The 20,372-nt window shown below is 28.3% G+C and overlaps 2 protein-coding genes across 10 annotated transcripts in view; one reads left to right on the plus strand and one right to left on the minus strand.

Moving 5' to 3' along the window:
- The window catches only part of LOC117177446 (nucleobindin-2), a 17,266-nt gene extending 7,311 nt beyond the window's left edge, over positions 1-9,955 (minus strand). For 3 of the 5 annotated variants that reach the window (XM_033368136.1, XM_033368138.1, XM_033368134.1), the window contains exons 1-5: positions 9,789-9,954; positions 6,165-6,300; positions 1,179-1,286; positions 862-1,083; positions 680-782 (exon numbers count right to left, since the gene is read on the minus strand). In XM_033368136.1, the coding sequence (XP_033224027.1) occupies positions 680-782; positions 862-1,083; positions 1,179-1,286; positions 6,165-6,296 (565 nt within the window). In that variant the 5' untranslated portion in view covers positions 6,297-6,300; positions 9,789-9,954. Of the gene's footprint in view, positions 1-679; positions 783-861; positions 1,084-1,178; positions 1,287-6,164; positions 6,301-9,788 lie in introns of all 5 variants that reach the window. The other 2 variants (XM_033368137.1, XM_033368135.1) reach the window with 2 other exon arrangements.
- Positions 1-20,372, plus strand: part of LOC117177448 (twisted gastrulation protein homolog 1-A-like) — a 46,349-nt gene that overhangs the window by 23,312 nt on the left and 2,665 nt on the right. The window contains exons 2-4 of one of the 5 annotated variants that reach the window (XM_033368144.1): positions 6,345-6,504; positions 18,548-18,773; positions 18,883-19,089. In XM_033368144.1, the coding sequence (XP_033224035.1) occupies positions 18,554-18,773; positions 18,883-19,089 (427 nt within the window). In that variant the 5' untranslated portion in view covers positions 6,345-6,504; positions 18,548-18,553. Of the gene's footprint in view, positions 1-6,344; positions 6,505-9,609; positions 9,720-17,230; positions 17,731-17,795; positions 17,919-18,547; positions 18,774-18,882; positions 19,090-20,372 lie in introns of those variants that run through there. The other 4 variants (XM_033368146.1, XM_033368143.1, XM_033368147.1 and 1 more) reach the window with 4 other exon arrangements.

Below are 20,372 nucleotides of genomic sequence, written 5' to 3' on the forward strand. Positions count from 1 at the left end.
ACTCAGTAAAATACTTTGAAATTAAAAACGGGGATCCACATGCACCCCGATCTTATTAAAGTACTTTGAAATTGAAAACGGATATCTAGAAACTTATTAAAACACTTTGAAATCGGAAACGGTGACCCAGGAAAGTTTAAAATACTTTGAAATTGGAAACGGGGATTCACATACATCCCGAACTCATTAAAATACTTTGAAATGGAAAATGGGGATCCACATGTACCCGGAACTTATTGAAGTACTTTGAAATCGGAAACGGTGACCCAGGAAATTTTAAAATACTTTGAAAACGGAAACGGGAATACAGGAACTTAATACAGTAATTTAAATTGAAAATGGAGATTTAGATACACTCCGAACTCATTAAAATACTTTGAAATGGAAAATGGGGATCCACATGTACCCCGAACTTATTGAAGTACTTTGAAATCGGAAACGGTGACCCAGGAATTTTGAAAATACTTTGAAATTAGAAACGGGGATTCACATACATCCCAAACTTATTAAAATATTTTGAAATTGAAAACGGGGAGTCACATATACCCCGAACTTATTAAAATACTTTGAAACTGGGAATGGGATACGACGTGCATATTTGATTGAATCAACTAAAGACGGACAAATAGATAATTAGTTTAAATTGTCCAAATGAATTAATTCTGCCAGCGGTTGTTACCATTACCCTTCAGCTTCTGCTCCTGTTCGAATTTCTTCTGCATTTCGTATGCTTTAAATTGCTCTCGCCGTTTCTCGTCGGCGTCATTCAAATCTTTAGTAGTCTGCAATCAAAAATAATTAAAAGGTCTATAGTGTTTTATTTTTACATTGACGAATCGAGAGATTAAATTGAGTAGAAACCTGAGCAATGAGTTTCTTCAAATCGTCAATTTCGAAGGAGTGTGGATTTTCGTGATCCAAATGTTCCGGAATTTTCATATGATCAATGTCTAGGCCATTTTCTAATTCGAATTCTTTCGTCGCAAGATGTCTCAATCTCTCAATTTCCCTCCTTTTGATCTCGTCCAATTTTGTACGCACGTTGTGATTTGCGTACTCGAGCTCGTGGGCTATTTTTCCACTCTAATTGTTTGAAAAAAAGTGTGAAAATTATTTGAAAGTGGTCAATTGATTTTTAATTAAAACACACGATTGTATCAATTTGATTATCCACTTACTCTGACATCCTCCTCCTTAGCCTCCTGCAATTTTTTACGAAACTCAGGATCGCTTTCAAGAACTTCTACAACTTCCTTCAAATATCTGCTATATTCCAGTTTGTCATGCTGTAAAAAAAGTTAAGTTTTGCTGTTTATCGGTAAAAATTTGGTTACCTGACGCACTTCAAAGATTAAAAATAGATTAAATAGTCTCAGAAATTGTAAAAAAAAAACAGTGTCATAAAATTTTTCCAATATTCAATTTATTTTTTAAGCATTTCCAGGTTTCCAATCTAATATTTTAAATTTATTAAAAATAAACTTGAAACTTTATGTAACTTTATGCGAACTCAATTAATAGAACCTGATAAGAAAATCTAACTATTATTGGTTGAAATTATTTTGTTGGAAATTCAACATTTTCTTGAGCATTCTTTTTTGTTTTTGGTTTGAAGATTCCTCTCTTTCTGTAGAAATTTCATCTTTATTAGGAGAAAATTCAGCTCTCTCGGTAAAAATAGATCTCTTTCAGGTGAAAATTAACTTTCTTGTTGAATATTAAACTGTTTTGTATAATATTCGTATTTTCGGCTCAAAAATGGAATAATTTGGTAGCAAATTTTTTCTGTTTGCCTGAAAATTTATATATTTTCTTTAAAATTATCCATTTTTAATAAAAACTCGATTTTTTGGTTTAAAAAAGAAACTATTTATTCGTAAATTAATCTGTTTTAATTGATAATTTAAGCATCTTGTTAAAATTTTTTTTCTTTTCAATCGAACTTACTTTATTTTTGACTCAAGGTTCATAATTTAAGTTGAAAATTTCCTTTTCTAACAGAAAATTAAACTATTTTAAGAACAATTCAATTAATTAATTGAAATTAAACTGCATTGTAGAAAATTTAACAATTTGGTAGAAAATTCATTTTTCTTTGGTCAAATCCAACTATTTTTTATTTAAAATAAAATTCGTTTTTGTTGGTTAAATGCAAATCTGTTTTATTTTTAATTCAACTCTTATGATATTTTGCATTAAAAATTCGACACCTTGGTTTAAAGTTGAACAACTTCCTGGAAAGTTAATTTTTTTGGCTAAGATTTTTAATTTAAGTTTAAAACTCACTTTTTTAACTGCAAATTTAACTAGTTTAATGAAAATTCAATGTTTTGGTTGAAATGTTTACTGCTGTGTAAAAAATTCGTATTTTCCGCTTAAAAATTTAATAATTGGGTAGAAAATTCAACTATTTGTTTTTTGTTCAAACATCAACTATTACATTTTTCGTTAAAAAATCAACTCCTTGGTTCAGAGCTAAACTACGTTCTTGAATTGTTCAAGATAAATAATTTTAGTCCAAAAATGTTTTTTTGCTTGTTAAAAGTTTAATAATTTTAACTGAAAATTTAACTATTTTGCAGAAAATTCTACTGTTTTAGTTTTGGATTCAAGTATATTGTTGAAAGTTCGTTTTTGCTGGTCAAACCCCCTGTTTTTTATTTTATCTTAAATTAAATTCCTTGTCTATTAAAGTATTAACTGCTACATTTTTCGTTAAAAAATCAACTCCTTGGTTGAAATTATATCGAATTTTGTCCAAAAAGTAGATTTAAAAATTTGTGTAATTACAAATTTTTCTCTATGAGAAGGTAATAAATAACTCTTAACTAAAAATGATGAATTTTCAACCAGAAAAATATGAGTTTTTAACAAAGGTACTAGAATTTTTAAACATAAAAGAATAATTCTGATCTAAAAATATAATAGTAGACTCTTCAAAATAAAAAATAATTAACTTTCAACTAAAAAGAATAATCCTGAACAATAAAATTGCATTTGTAAGAAAAAAATTGAATTTTCAATTGAATGGTAGAAAGTTTGAATAAAGAAAATTTAACCACAATAAAAAAATATATGCCCGCTGCACAGGCACATTCTCCACTTGAAAAACTTCATCAAGATAATTTGTAAATATTAGATTTTCTTTTTTCCTTTTTTTGAACATTTTCAAAATGTTGAAAAACGTATTACTTTTTTAAGTTTAATCAAATATTAAAATGTCATTAGGATAATTTGCAAGTTATTTTTACGCGTACCAGAAAATTTGACAACAATTTCTAAAATTCATAAAAAAATTTTATTCAAATTCTGAGAGCTCAAACTTTCTGAATTTTTGTCTAATGTAAAAATTTAACGAACATAGTTTTTAATTATATATTTGATATCTAGTGATGAATTTTAATGAAATTTCGTAATCTTTTAGGAAAACAATTTTTTTATTTTTCTGAACATTTTCAAAATTTTCAAAAGTATATAACTTTTCTAATTTTCATCGAAATTAAACATTTTATTTGGATAATTTGCAAGTATTCTACCCACCTATAAAAAAAACTTTGACAATAAACTTTAAATTATAATTTTGAAAATGCTTTAAATTTTTAAATTTTGGTTGGAAATCTTTTTATTAACGAAATTAACCTTCATTTTAGAAACTTTAAAAAGTATATCCTTAAAAAGTATATAAGGAAACTAGAACCTTAAAAAGTATATAAGGAACTTTCACAAAAATTTCTATAATTTGAAGAAAAAAAAATTGAAAATTTTGAAAATGCTCTTTTTTAAATTGTGGGCTAATCAAAAAATTCGGCGAGAATAGTTTTGAAATATATTTGGTATCTAGTGAAAATTTTAAATGAAATTTTTGGATCTATGAAAAAAATGTTTTCTATTTTTTGAGAATTTTTAAAAAGTATATAACTTTTCTAATTTTCATCAAAATTAAAAATTTCATTTGGATAATTTGCAAGTTTTTTACCCATCTATAAAAAACGTTGACAAAAATTTCTATAATTTGAAAAAAAATTTGAAAATTTTGAAAATGCTCTTTTTTAAATTGTGGGCTAATCAAAAAATTCGGCGAGAATAGTTTTGAAATATATTTGGTATCTAGTGAAAATTATCAATAAAATTTTTGGATCTATGAAAAAAATGTTTTCTATTTTTTGAAAATTTGCAAATTTTTGAAAAGTATATAACTTTTCTAATTTTCATCAAAATTAAAAATTTCATTTGGATAATTTGCAAGTTTTTTACCCATCTATAAGAAACGTTGACAAAAATATCTATAATTTGAAAAAAAAAATTGAAAATTTTGAGAATGCTATAAATTTCTTAATTGTGAGTTAATCGTAAAATTCGGCTGGAATAGTTTTTAAATATATTTAGTATCTAGTGAAAATTATCAATAAAATTTTTAGATCTATGAAAAAAAAAACAATTTTTTATATTTTTTTAAATTTTTGAAAAGTACATAACTCTTTTAATTTTTATCACAATAAACATTTTTAGTTAGATAATTTGCAAGTCCTGTCTATAATCAATATCTGTTAATTTTAGTTCGTACTTGAGTCGTTTTTTGAAAAAAAAAATTAATATTTTTATTTTGAATGTTATTTTTTACGAATAAAGAAAAAACTACGTGTCCTATCACAAATTATAGCTCTTTTTTGGATAAACTCGTTTCGCATCTGTCGTTAATTCAACAATTTTTTTTTTAATTTTATTTTTAATGTTGTTTTTTTACGACGAAAAACAAAAACTACGCGTCCTATCGAAAAGTGATTCATGGCAAATTTGTAGATCTTTCCAGGGCGCACAATTTTAGCTTATTCACTTTTTTAGATCTTTCATAGTTTGACAAAAAATGGAATTTTTAAATTTTTCATTATTTTTGGTACGATCACATATGGAATTTTCAACTTTTCGACCAATTCAAAAAAGCTGTTATGATAATCTTTTAGGGCTTTCAAAAATCAACGTTTTTCTTCTCGTGACTTTTTTCATAAAATCTACATTTTATTTTATTTTTTTATTTTGAAAATGCTCGAACTCTGATCATTTTCTTTTCATAGAAGAAAGTCACAAAGATAAATTAATTGAGTTTCTGAGTACTATGAATAACCAAACATAGAACTTTAAAATCTTAGAAACATGTGGTTTCAACAATTTTGAAAATGCGCTCACTTTTTGAATTTTCATCGAAAATAGCTCATTTATGAACTTGTTCTTTCTTTTTATGCCTTAAAAAAGTGTGCCAAAGGAGAATCCAATCTGATACATTTTTCGAAAGTTATCGTGCCTACAGAATACAGACAGACAGACAAAGACCTACGTAAAAATCGTTTTTTCTGAAATTTTTTGTTCTTATTGAAAATCCATCTTTTTCTGTAGAAATTTCACATTTTTCGAGTAAAAATGAAAGTGCCTAGACATAAATTACTCAATTTTTGGCTACAAATTAATGTATTTTGTTCGAAATTTATCTTTTTTTTGTAGCAAATGAATTTTTTTGTTGAAATTTTTTATGTTTGGTTAAAAATTAACACTTTTTAGTTCAGAATTCAAGTATACTAGGAACAGTTCTTTTTTGGTTGTTAAATTTTAATGACTTTTATTTTGAATACAAATTTGTTTTTGCTAAAACATCAAATGTGACATTTTTCGTTAAAAATTAATATTCTAAGGTTCAAAATTCCACTACTTGGTTGAATGTTGAACTGTTTTCTTAAAAGTTAATTTTTTTGCTTGAAGATTCATAAGTTAAGTTGAAAATATGTTATTTTTTTGTTTGTTTAAAACTGAACTTTTGACTGAAAATTTATCTATTGTATTGAAAATTCAAGTGGTTGGTCGTAAATAAACTAAAGTTTTTTTTTAATTAATCTTTTTGCTAGAAAATTAAACTTCTGTGTTAAAAGTTCGTTTTCTTTTGAACAACAATTAATTTTTTAAACTAAAAAGTGGAATATTTTGTTGAAAATTCAACTGACTGGTTGTAAATTTACATTCTCGGGTTAAAACTTCAATTCGTTTGTAGAAAATTCATGTTTTTTGCTTGAAACTTTAACAATTTGGTGAAAAATTGAACTATTTAGTTAAAAGTTAGTCCATGGGTAGAAAATTAATCTTCTGCATTGAAATGTTACAATATTTGATATACTTACATCCATACTTTCCACATTTTCTTCTTCGTTTTCTTCCTTCTCGTCCTTTTCTTTCTTCTTTTCTTTCACTGGTGGTGCAACAGATTGTTGAACCACAAAAATACATAGACCCAGTAGCAGTAAGCACCGCATTTTTCTAAAAAAAAATAAATAAATAAACGAACTTTACTATTATTTCAGATCAACTCTGTACCAGTGGTGGGCGGCACTCTCATGTATGGTTTTGAAGACTTACGTTCATAATCAGCGCCATCTAGCGCTGTCCCCGGCCACTAAAAGTAAATGAACCTACGGATCCCTGACAGCAATTGTTTCCAGACTCTGCTTCCTCAAAATTCTCGTAAATATTAATTTTCGCTTAGTTTCTTGTAAATAAGCTAAACAAGTGATGAAAAGTGTATGCATAAAAAGGTTTTTTATACGCAAAATATTCATTTGAATACTAGAAGTATAATTTTTTCTAATTGAAAGAAGAGATATCAATTATTACATTGCAGCGGTAATAGTTTATAATTGTAAAAATATGAATTTCATAATATATTTCATTATGTTTTTCACAACAAGAATAATACTGAAAATATTATGCATATAATAAATTATTGTGAGTGTTAATTTTTGTACAAATTAAAATAAACTACATAAAGTCGATTTTACTTTATTTAGAATATTTCAAATATATATATTTTTTTTCTAAATAAATTAACAATATTATAATTAAATAATTTCCTTATTGAAAATAAACAGTGCATAAAATTTGGAGGTTACTAATAATTGCCCGTACGTTAAGTAACTAGAATTATTTATTCACAAAGGTTTGAAAATATTCATACAGCTAAAAATGTTAATACAATCACTAATTTTCTTTATTATTCCCTTACTCATCTCAGTGCACCAAAATCATCACATTTTGTTTTTAAATAACCAATGGATTAATTTGTTTTACATTTCAGGTTATTTTTTGCTATAAAGTTTTGTATTTTTCTAATAAATACATTTTTATAAACGACTTCTTAATGTTTCAAAATGACTTATATTTATATCCGTATTTATATCATTTGTAAGCCATTTTTTACTTCTTCGAAATATCAAAACAAAAACCTAAACAAGCAAATAGTACTTTCTTTTTTTTTAGTCAATACTTACCAATCAACAGATTTTCTTAAATCAGCATAGAATAGTAAATACAGTACGTATAACAATATACAAAATACAACTTTCAGCCAGTGTTATACAATAACAAATTCAATTTGACACTTCGACTAATGTTTATTTTCTAGATATCAAAATAATTGAAAATATTGTGGTTGCACATGTGCATTGAATTTTACTGACTCTCAGCGCCATCTAGCGTTGCCCCCAAGCACTAAAATGTAATGTCTTCAAAACGATATATGGGAGGGAGTACCACCACTAGATCTTTACCATATGGAAAGGTGACTAAATTTCCTCTGATACGGGGATGTCGAAAAGATAATTTCATATCTTTTCTAATTGTTTTGCGTCGTAACTTTTTCGGTATACACTCCCACAGTCACGATAAATCATATTAATCGTGATTCGTGACATTTTTAATGTCTCTCGTCTTATTAAACATTCAATATTTTAGATTTTTATGAGAACACGAAAATTATGAATCACTCCGTGCAATCTGAGTTTTATTCTTTACCCAGGCGAAAACAATTCCGGCGAAATTCTTGTGGTATCCACGTGTCATTTTGAAACAGAATTCAGGGTGGCCGTTTTAATCAAAGAAAGAAATTCCCGGTCATTTCAAAATTATATAATTTTAAACTATAAACATTAAAAATTGAACGATTACATTTTTTTGTAAGCTGAACACTTCTTAAGTTAAAAGTCAAATTATTTTAATTTTAAATAGTTTAAGAATCCTTAAAATGGTTCCAAATTTTATTTCAAAATCTTGAAACATTTACAGATTGTTTAACATTTTTCCAAATTTTAAATTATTTTTTCAACATTTTCAGAATTTCGAAATATCTTTTGAAATTATTCCAATTTTTCCTTAAATTTACCTTAACAATTTTTCTAAAATCCTGTCATATTGATTAAATTTCCTTAAAATTTTCCTAATTAATTTTCTATATATTTTTAATCTTTTTCAATATTTTTAAAAAATTAATTATTTGAATTAAAAAATAATTTTCCATTTTCCCAGGAAATGTTTTTTATTCTTCTGAAGCCTTTCAAAATTCTTTAAAAATATTTGGTTTCAAATTGGGCCATGGACTATTTACACAAAAATTTTGATACGAGTAGTCGGATTTTGTCGGTAAACGTAGACACTTTGTTTACATTATTTGAAATTATTTCAATTTTGAAATTAATTTTTTCAAAACCTTCTAAAAATCTCTTCAAGTGACTCGAATTTTTTCGAAAAACGATAAGCGTTCAAGTGTTATTTACAACATGAAAATTCAACAATTTCACTTAAAATAATTTTTTTTCCAAATAGAACAATTAAAATTGTAACGTTCAAGTTTAGTTTTATTTTTTTATTTTTGAATATTTAATTTATAATTACGGATTTCAAATGAAGTCAGATATTTCTAAATTTTGAGTAATTGTTCTTTTTTTTTATTTAAAAAAATTTCAAATTCAATGATTTAAAAGAGGAATATTTTAGACTAAAATAATATTTATTAAATGGAAAATTTTTTAACGAAAAGATTTTCGAAATACGCATTCTAAACAGAATGAAATCATAATTGAAAGATAAAAATTTACCTCATTATTTAAAAAAATGTCTAAAATCATAGTTGGATAGATTTTTTCTTCTAAAAATTTGTAAAATTCCCGGTCAAAAAATAAATTCACTGTCATTTCCCGGTTTCCCGGTCCAGCGGCCACCTTGCAAATTTTCATCAGAAATTCTAGTGGAATTCCAGGCGAATTTTCTTTTCGACTTGCAATATTTTTCCAATTCAGTGGAATGTTTTTCACGTAAAAATTTCGGTGGAAATCTGGGCGAATTTTCTTTTTGACTTGCAATACTTTTCAAATTCAGTGAAAGTTTCTTTCGCGTAAAACACTGGGTGGAATTTCAAGCAAATATCTAGTAATTTTAAGGGATCTTCAAGATTTTATTAAGCTATTTTAACAAATTTCTTGGCAATTTTTAGTTCAAAAATGTTGAAAACTGGCGGAAATATGGCCGCCGCCGCAAAACACGTTTTCTTTTTTATTCCTTCCAAAAGAACAATTGGTAGCCAATAAAAGATTGGCGTAATAGAGGTATACATTAATTAAACCATAATCAAAATTAACTGATCAATAATAAATATGTTAACTTTTTTTTTTATAATAAGAAAACAGTATAAATCTCGTATAATAATGTTGAGTCGCAATAATAAAGCACAGAACCGATTAATTGTAATCAATGAAATAGAAAATAAGTAAAAAAAATCGAAAGCAGATATATAATTATCATGAAATGTTCGTTTTGTTCTCGATCGTTAACAAAAGGAACTTCGTAAAGTGCTCCAATTTAATTAATCGGTCTCGTACGTTTTCCTGCAGCGTAGCAGAACATTGAAGGTGAGTAGAATTTTTAATATATTATAAGGACTCACTCAACGTAACATATGGAAACGAAAGCCAACTCACCTAACAAATACTGTAAGTGTCACCAATTGGAATGTCCTTCGTGTTGTAGAGATCAGACGCGAACAACTGACGTGTACCTTTTTGTCGTGCGCTGCGAAAAATTCCCCACGTCTTCATTCGCGGATGTTTACTTTAGAATTAACAAATGACAAGTGCCGCCATCTTAGTTAGAGAAGGAAGGAGGGGGCACGGTAATCACAGTAGCCAATAAAAAAAGTACAAAAAAGGAACATCGTTGCATTCCTGCCTTATCGATGCTAGGGGATAATGCCCGACAGAGGGAGACACCTGTTCCTTTTTGTGATATATCTCCTGTAGAGTTCTTAGATTCCCGAGAATTTAAGTTCAGGTTATATAACCGAAAATATGACAGAATTTAGGAGAATTTAAAAGAATTTAAGAGAATTTAAGAATTCATCTAAAAAGCGGTTGAATATACATTATTTTCTAGCTCAGACATATTCAGGAATTACTGTGTTTCATATACTTGAAAATTTTCAAATGTATTAATTTATTTTAAACAAAAAAAGTTTTTTTCTACTTTAAAAGATTACTCTTTAACAAAATACTGGAATTTTCAACAAAATAATTTAATTTTTAACATAATAGTTGAATATTCAACCTAAAAAGACAAATTGTCAACAAGAAAGTCTCATAGTTTGTATTTTAATGAAAAAAGAATTGAATTTATAGAAGAAAAGAAAATAATTTAAAAAGAAAAAGACGAATTTCCACTAAATAAAGATTTTTCACTCAAAAAATAAATAAAAGTTGATCTAAGTTATTGAAACTTCAAAACAATAGACAAATATACTTTACAAAAATGCAATTTAAAAAAAATGTGATTGTACAACAAAAAATTAATTTTATACGAAACTGATGCATTTTTTCGCAAAAAGAAAGGAAATTTCAAACTAAAAAAGAATTTTTTTACAAACAAAAGAACGCATATTTTTAACTAAAAAATATCAATCTTAAAAATATAAAAGTTCCATTTTCTGTTAAAAAATTAATTCTAAACAAAAAAAACAGAAGTATTTTCCACTAAACAGTTAAATTTGCAAGCCTTCAATAAAAAAATTTTTCACAATGTAGCTTAACTTTAACCCAAGTAGTTGAATTGTCAATTAAAAAAGATTAATTTATAAGAAGAAAATTAAACTTTTAACCAACGAGATAACTTTTCAACTTAAAATATAAAGCTTTAACAAAAAAGTGATTTCTTAACAAAGCGATTCAACCAAATGCTTCAAGCAAATTAGTTAAATTATCAAGCAAAGAACGATTTTTAGCCAAAAAGTTGCATGTTCATACAAAAAATGAATTTTTTTATAACAGATGAAGTTTGAAATCAAAAAGATCAATTTTCCAAAAAAAAATGGTTGAATTTTCTGTTGAAAAATATTTTAGTCGAGTTTTCACGATCAAACTATGAATTTTTTAACAAGAAATAATTTTCTAGAAAAAAAAATCAATTTTTAATGCAAAAAGACGAATTTTGAACCAAAAAGGACGACTTTTTAACAAAATTGTTGAATGTTCTGGTAAATAGTTGCATTTTTATAAAAAAATATGAAATTTATCTGAAAGCAAAAAATTTTTTTTTGAAAAAACAGTTAAGTTTTCATTCAAAAAAATTCCAGTTAACTCAGTAACATCAAAAATTGAATTGTTGTAACAAAAAAATATGTTGCTATGAAAAAAAATTGAATTTTCAATCCTAAAAGACGTATAGTTTCAACCAAAAAGGATCAATTTTTAACAATATAGTTAAACTCTCTACCTAATAGTTGCATTTTTATCCAAAAAAGATCAATTTTGTACTTAAACAAATGAATTTGCAGTAAAAAACAAAAGTTTTCTATAAGTGGAACTTTCATCCAGAAAATATTTCAGTTCATTTTTTAACACAAAAATATAAATTTAAACAAAACGTAAATTTTCTACGAAATAGTTCAGTTTTCATGAAAATAGTATAATAGCTAAATTTCTAATCAGTTGCATTTTTTTCAAAAAAAGATTTCATTTCTGCTAAAGCAGGTAAACTTTAAAATAAAAAAGACAAACTTAAAAAAAAAAGAATTTATTTCTTGGTTATATTCTCGGTAATATCCTCATTCTCGTTACCGTTCTCAAAGTAATATAACCGGCTCAGAACTCTAATCTCCTGTATCGCGTTCCAGTCGTTCTGATCCAGGGGTTCATCATAAACTTTAATTAAAAATCAGATTAAGAAATTCCTTAGATTGCAGAGTTGGTTCGCTCTAGAAAATACCAGGCCTCTCTCAAACTTATCAATTTTCATTTCACCATGAAAATATTCTATACGTAAGATTATCATGCATAAGTATTCAAATATTTCGCGCTGTTTTGAATGTCAGAGAGGTGCTGCCTCTAGCGGAAAATAATGATATTGATGAACAATCACTGAATGGCAGTTTTTTATGGGACAATATTTTTAGAGAGATAAAAACAAATGATTCTATAGTATTAATTTTACATAACTTCCCGGTAATAAGCGTTGAATAGAGAAAAATTAATATTTTCAGATTTCAACGTAAAAGTGAAGATTATTCTATTATTTTGAATGCGCGATTTTTCCATTTGTTTTAAAATGTCATTATAAGAATAGGATAATTGTACCGACAGATAACCTCACAGAGATGTCTTCTATTCCCCAAAAAGTGTTCAATTTTTTAGATTATTTAATTCCTTCTAATAAGTATCACACATTTAAATAGATTTCTTTCATGCATTTTTAAGCGTTTAAATAAATTATTAAACTATAAATAAATATAAATTTGAGTATTTTTCGAATTTGTAATTTATAAAAAGATTTAATAATGAAAAATAGGTTAAATAAATGCTTTCGTTAAATTTTACTCAGTCGATTGAGAGGAATAGGATTTGCACTTTATCTGTTCCCGTTGGGGGATTTTTAGATGGAGGAAAAATCGCGTATTCATAGGAATACAAATTCTTAATTTTTCTGAATTCAACCCTTGTTACCGGGTTAACAACATTGTAGTATATATCCCGGTAAGAAGAGAAAAATTCAGAATCTGAATTCCCATAATAACCGAATTTTCTTCCATCGAAAGTTCCATCAAAGAGTAGAAAAAAAGCAAAACATTTTCTTTTTAATCAACTTAGAAAAATGTAATGGAAGCGTATTGAAAGGAATTAAAAAATGAAGGAAAGCAAAAGAAAGAATAGAAATAAATAAGAGAATACTGTCACTTTTGAAGACGCAAATCCTAGTCCTTTTAATCGATTGAAAATTTTTTTTTGTAAATATAAAATAATTATGTTAATAGAAATAATTTGTAATATTATCAAATATTTTTTTTTTGTAATGAAATGAATTTATTATTATTTATTATATTATTTAATCTATAATTTTTTTAAACAATATAAAATATCATAATTAAAATTACTCCACCGTTATGGCGGATACAAAAATTGAAATTTCGAAACTTACATGCCAGAAAAACAAATAGAAACTATTCTTTCGTTGGGCACTTCTCCCGAAGGAAAATTAGCACATTCAAAGAAAATAATAATGCTCACTTTTTCTTTTAAATCTGAAAACATTAATTCTTCTCTATTCTTCTCTTTTTACCTTATAAATAAAATTTTATTAACGCCGAAAATTTCGTTTGAAACTAGATTATTTAAACCAACACAAACTTAAAAAAGAAAAATATACACAGAAATAGCACAAGGAGGTTTAAAAAGAACTATAATCCTAAGAAAATGTTTAAAAAAACAAATACTCAAGAAAATAAATTTGTGAAAAAATAATTGAATAAAAAGAGTTACAATAAGAGAAATACGTTTTCAAATTCGCATACTCTTCAGGAAAATTTTAAAAGGAAACCAATAGAGAATATTTGTATGTAATGCTAGTATTATATGAAAAGCAGAATTGAATTTGAATTTCATTATTAATAAGGAATTATTACCACTGTTTACATTTTTATCTTTAACATTTCTGAGAATGGATTGTAAATGTTTTAAATTTTAGTTTCATTCTCAATAAAACATTCTTGACGAAAATTGTTCTCAAAAATTTTAATCTTGATCAATTAAAGACCGAAAATGCATCAAATATATGAATCAGTTAAAGTTATTCTTTATAAAAATTAAAGAAACTTTAAAATTCAATATATAATGGAAAATTCATGCATCCATAAATTTACTAATTCTATGCGTATTTTTGGAAATGGCAATAAATAGAGCAAACTGGTTGGCACCAAATAAAAAAACAAGGAGTTTTTGACTTTACAATAAAGAAAGAACTTTAAAATCACTCAAGAATTACGAACTGTCGACTATTAGAACTTTTTTAACCTAAATTTAAATGGTTCTTAGGATGTTATGGAATTCCGCACGTTTCAGATTGCCAACTTCCGGTGCAAATTCAAACATACATCCTTTTTCCATAATATGTGGTGAAATTTTACAGCATTTGAAGACAATGAAACACACCTAAAAAAATGGGTACTTTATATTATTCTGCCGTACTACTCTTCAAAATGTTGTCTATATATTTATAAACTAGGATCTAGAAAATTAGCATCTAGGATATACAGCTTAATAAACAATGCTCTCTCGTAAGTTTAAAAATCCAAGATTGTAAACGATTTAATCAATTTTTCTCTGCGTACAAATTTTTATACTTTACTATTTTTAAGAGAGATTGGAAATTCGAATTTTTCTATATACAATAAAGCAATTGCCTATTCAAAAAATAATAATTTTTGTGTGTTTCACTTATCTGTACTTATACTTTATTTTACAATATAAATTGGCATTCAACTTTATATTGAAAAAAAATTAGCAAGCGATTATTGAAATACTAAAACTTCCTTTTATATTTGAGAATTAAAAACTCTTTTTCAGATATTTAAGAAAGTAATAATATAAAAAACCATATATATAATTAGTTACTAATAATTGTGACGATGAAGATTTCATTTGTTAATCTTGTTCAGTTAAAAATTTCACTATTTGGTAGTAAAATTATTTTAAATAACATAATCATAGGAGTACTAAAAACAAAAATAAAATTTGTTGTAAATATTTGATGAAGGCCGACAAAGTAAAATTTTGCATAAAACTAAAACCGTCTCATTTTAGGATGAGAATGTAAAAAAACAGTCTTCTTCTTTCAAGTCCTTTTTGGATTCCTCCTTTCCTTTTTTCCTGTTCTGCCGTTCTTGCCTTTCTTCGTTCTCTCGTTCCCGTATTAAAGAATTAATTAAACGACAGCGTTTGTGGATCAATTACTACAATGTTTTTTACACTCAGGACTCATAATTCTGGAATAATTACGTTCACTTAGAATGAATTCCGAATAAATTCGGAATAACGTGTTCAGACGAAATGAAATTTTTGTTTATCATAATGTGAGATCATTTTGAAATTAATTCGGAATGAGACAGCTGAATCTTTCAAAGTTATATAACGGATTCAGAGAAAATTATTTTTTTTTTTAGAATAATGTAAAATCACTTGCAATAAATTCGGAATGAAAGCGAAATCATGCTTTGATTAGAATAATACTAAATCATTTTGGAATCAATTAACGGTGAAATGTTGTACAATAAAATGGATAAAGATGATTTCATGAATGGCCAAAAATGATATTTGTTCGATTTCAAAATTCCTCTTCCCTTAAAATGAGACGCAAATATTTTTGGTTTGTATGAATTAAAAATTTGAAGAATAGAAGGATATTTACTTGGATTCAAAGCCTTGTCAATTTGTCCAGATTTAAAATAATTTTAATTCATTTTAATACACCCTTTCTTATCAGATTCGAAATGACAGTGGAATCATGCGGAGTTCTAACGGATTCAGACAGAAAGGAAACCTTGTTTGGATTAATGCACAATCATTTGGAATTATTTCGAAATAAAAGCGTAATCATAGAGAATGAGAACGGATTCAGGCCCAATGAAAACTTTCTTCGTAATGATATAGAATAATTAAAAAATTACTTCAAAATGATAATATATTGAGGCGAAATTTAAAATATATTTAGAATGATGTGAATTTGTTTAAAGCATCTGCGGATCAACAGAATAATGCGGACGAACATAGAACTGATTAGCAATTACCGCGTATCGTATAAAAATTCGGAATGAGTTCCAATTTAGAACGATATTTTATGATATTTTATTAAATGAGCTTTAATCTGCCAGCGTATTCACATGGAATGAAAATTTGATTCCGAAAAATGTTGATTCGTTTCGAGTAACTCTCGATTCACAATAATGAATTAATTTAGGATTCGTTTTGATTCATGCAGATTCGGCGGATTCGACTCCTTTCATAAAGGTTCATCAGGACTACCTATATCTCGATTTGAAAGGAGGCACAATATTTAAATGAAAATGAAATATGAAATCTTGCCTTCAAATTCCATTATTTCCGCTCGAATCGAGTCCCAACAAAATTGTTATTTCGATCGCAGCCTTCCTAAAACTACATAGGTGGGCCGCGCAGTTATTATGTATTAGCCGAGCAGCATTTTATACCTGTTATACCTTCAGAGGATAGTTTACTTCAGGCAGCGCGTAGCCCAAAAAGTGTTTTACATTCTGATTCGCCGATCTCTGTCTCTAGACAAAAAGATGCTTTTCCCTCTGTAAGACCTCCCAAATTGTACAGGTATTCCCTCGTATTGTGGGAAACTCAAAAATCTCACTGAAAAAACTACTATAGTCGTGTCATAGTAATTAGAAGACATGTTTTCTAATTCCGAAGTTGCGTAAAGATACTACAAACGACTACCATTTCCCCGAGATGATCATTTTCACCACGAGACAGAAAGAGGATCATCCAACAGAAAAAAGTATCAGACATGGCACGCGTTGTAATAACGGAAACGGCGTAATTATTAAATGGCGTGGGAGGTAAATGAGACTGGAACGTGTCTTTTATTCGCACTCTTTTATGCGACTGAGCCCTCTTTTCTTGGAATTGCGCCTACCAACCTTTTTTACAATTTCCAATAAAAATCGTTCTAAATTAAATAATTGTTACGACAGGCTTAACATTAAAAGCTGCTATCTACTTGCGAGCCTTCAAGTTTAAATAGAGCAATATTGAAAGTTTAATCAATTGCTTTTTGATATATGTTAGATACATTCCAATGACCTTTCCTTGATTCTTGACTCTTCAGGTGGCAGCTTGAAGGGGATGTAGCATAGGCCAACTTAGCTGCAGGTATAAGACAAAAAGCGGAAAAAATTTAAAACCAGTCTCGGTCAGTTTTGTCCCTTCCCCTACTCGACCCCACTCTTATTCTATTTCTTGCTCTCACTCTCTTTCTGCCTCTTTCTTTCTCTCTCTCTCTCTCTGAAAGGCACCACCTTCATTTTCTCTTCCTCCTCCTCCTTCTCCGCCTCCTCCTCCTTTCCCTCTTTCCACATCTTCGGTCCTCGGTCCTCGTTCTTCCTTAATTCAGTGATTCAGTTTCAGTGCAATGAGAATCGTCTCTGCGATCCTATTCGCATTTGCAAAAACGAAAAGGGAAACAACAAGAAATATCAGAACTCTTCAGATACATTAAAGGCAATTTAGAAACTTCTTTAAGTTTATGTTAAGAAAGAGAATTTTAAAAGCCGCGTCGCCATTCGGAAATCAATTGTGCGTTCTCCAGAAGAGATTGGCTCGGGAGAGGAGATCGTGATTGGAGGCAGAGAAGGCAGTGGTCCCGCAGTGTTGAGTGTATCAAATTCTGTCAAATTCTGTATCAAATCGATTTAGAGAGCTCTTATCTTCAGGTAATTTCTTCCGGATTATAGGAATACACGAAATGTGTCCCATGGCAACGCGAACCGGTTGCCACACTCTTAAAATAGTTTCTGCGGCGTAGGAAATCGCCATACGTGCGTGGAAATACGTTTAGTGAAGGGGTAGAGAGAGACAGGTAAATATTTTATATTCAGAACTTTGCATACGGACTTTTGTAGAAGTACTATATTTATGTTTTGTGGAAAGAAAATTCTAGAGATTTTGTTAATTTGGTCGGAAATGGATGTGAAAAGAGAAAGATGACTATTATAGTGACTTATAATAGTTGTGCAAACAGTTATTTATGACAATAAGTATCGATGAGTAAGTGGAAAATACAATAAATAACTACAAAATTGACCTTTACAATTTATCTAGGTAAAGTGTCAGCTAGCCTTTTGCGTTTTATTTTGAAATGCTAATCACGGAGCTAAAGTTACATGAATAATTGGCATAAGAGTTTTGTTGACATTAGAAGAACGATCGAGATCAACGTTGACATAAAATTAGTTTTTAAATCTCACTTGAAATAAATAATCACATCAACTTTTCGAAATTTAATAGCCGTGTAATTTGCAAGATTAAACAATGTTACTTTGGGTTATACTCAATATCTTTTACCTTCTATTAAGACTAAAAGCGTTTAGATCATCTTGTTTATTCAAGTTATGTATTCCCTGTATTCCCTCAGGCAGAACAAGGCGAGGCTATCTACATTTCAATCCCACCGAGATTATTTTTACATTATTATAGGCAGTGACTTGATTAAAAATCATCCTTCTCTTCCAATCTAGTTTTTCAAATGATTACACAAATTAAGACAACCAAAGCTGGAGTTGTCTATTAGGTTTTTCCATCATGTTTCTAATAGCTTTTACCGACACTAGCATTACTGAATTTCTTTCTTAAAGTCAGGATGTTTCAAACAAACTTGTCTAACTTTATTGTTTCAGGTGAAAATGTCGTGGTCACGAACAATAATCGTCTTGACAGTAACAACAATTGTACTTCTAACTGTAACCAACTTCTCAAGAGCTTGCAATGAAGCGATTTGTGCCAGCGTAGTGAGTAAATGTATGCTCACTGGAAGTTGCAAATGTGATTTAGTAACATGTACCTGTTGCAAAGAGTGCTATAATTGTTTAAGCTACCTCTATGATGAGTGCTGCTCTTGCGTTGGTAAATGGAAAAACCTATTCAGTTTGAAAATTAAATTTCTGGAATGTGTATACCTACCTTTGAATTAAAAGTACCTTCGTTTATATTTATTTATACTTATTTTTTACAGATCTCTGCCCAAAACCTAATATAACCGACAATCCTCTTAGCAAAAAGTCTCATGTAGAGGAATTCAGCGAACCAGTTCCAGGACTGTTCCAAGCTCTCACTGCTGAGCCTGATCCTCACAAGAGGTGGATGACTTTTACTTATCCAGTAGATTTTGACGTTTCTCTCTTCCGGTCGAAACATGAACAGGAACCAAAATATCATATGCGTGAGTATTTTCCTGCGTATTATATTAATTGTATGCAGCCTTTTTCAGTAGTAACTCTGATGGAACTTTCTTAATCGAATTGAATCTGCGTGAATCAAAATGAATATCAAATCCGATATTTGTAGCTACGTGATTTCATAACATTATGAACTATATTTTAATTCAAATTAAATCCGTACGAATCAAAATTCATTCCGAATAATTTCGCTTACAATGAGCCCATCGTCGAAGTAAATTCAAATGATTCCGTATCAATCAGCAATCGAAATAATTCTGTTATCAATCCATAGTTGTTGCTAGGAACGAATTCACACAATTTTGAATCAACTTTTCATTCTATGTGAATGTTTCTGTTCTAAATATGAACTAATTTCGAATGACTACTCCGTCATTCCTTATAAATGTCAACTTTTTCCGAATTAATCTGTGTTAAATTTACAGTAATTCTAGATGTTTTCACATAATTGAGAACCAACTGTTCATTCTGACTAAATATATTCTCATTGTGAAGTAATTTTGAATGATTCGACTGTGGTTTCAGAACTTCATTCCGAAAGATTCAGCATCATTAAGAACCAAGTTTTCATTATGTTTGAATCCCTTCTTATTCCGAATGATTTTACATTCATTTGAAATTTATTTCAAATGATTTTGCATTATTCTAAGCAAAATCCTTGTTCTATCTTAATCCGCTATCATTCCAGTGTCATTCCGAATTAATTCCAGGATGATTTCGCATCATTCGAAACAAAGTTTTGTGTTTAGTGCAAATCGGTTTTCATTCTGCATGATTCCGAATTCGTTCTGGTTTTATTTCAAATGAATGCGCATAATTCCAAACAAAATTTTCCTTTTGTTTGAATCCGTTATCGTTCCGAATTCATCCCAAAATAATTTTGCGGTACTCTCAACAAATTTAACATCTTGTTTGAATCCTCTCTCATTTCGCAATTTCGCGAAATTCATTCAAAGTTATTTCGCATGATTCCAAACAAAATTTTCGTTCTTTCTGAACACGTTATCGTTCCGAATTTATTCCAAAATGATTGATCGTTATTCCAAACAAAGTTAACATTTTATCTGAATCCTTTCTCATTTTGCATTCATTCGGAATTGATTTCAAATGATTTTGCATTATTCTAAACAAACTACTTGTTCTATCATAATCCGCTATTATTCCCCTGTCATTCCGAATTTATTCCAGAATGATTTCGCATCATTCGAAACAAAGTTTTGTGTTCCGTACAAATCGGTTTTCATTCTGCATGATTCCGAATTCGTTC

This window comes from Belonocnema kinseyi, chromosome 7, assembly GCF_010883055.1.
Source record: "Belonocnema kinseyi isolate 2016_QV_RU_SX_M_011 chromosome 7, B_treatae_v1, whole genome shotgun sequence".
NCBI lineage: Eukaryota > Metazoa > Arthropoda > Insecta > Hymenoptera > Cynipidae > Belonocnema > Belonocnema kinseyi.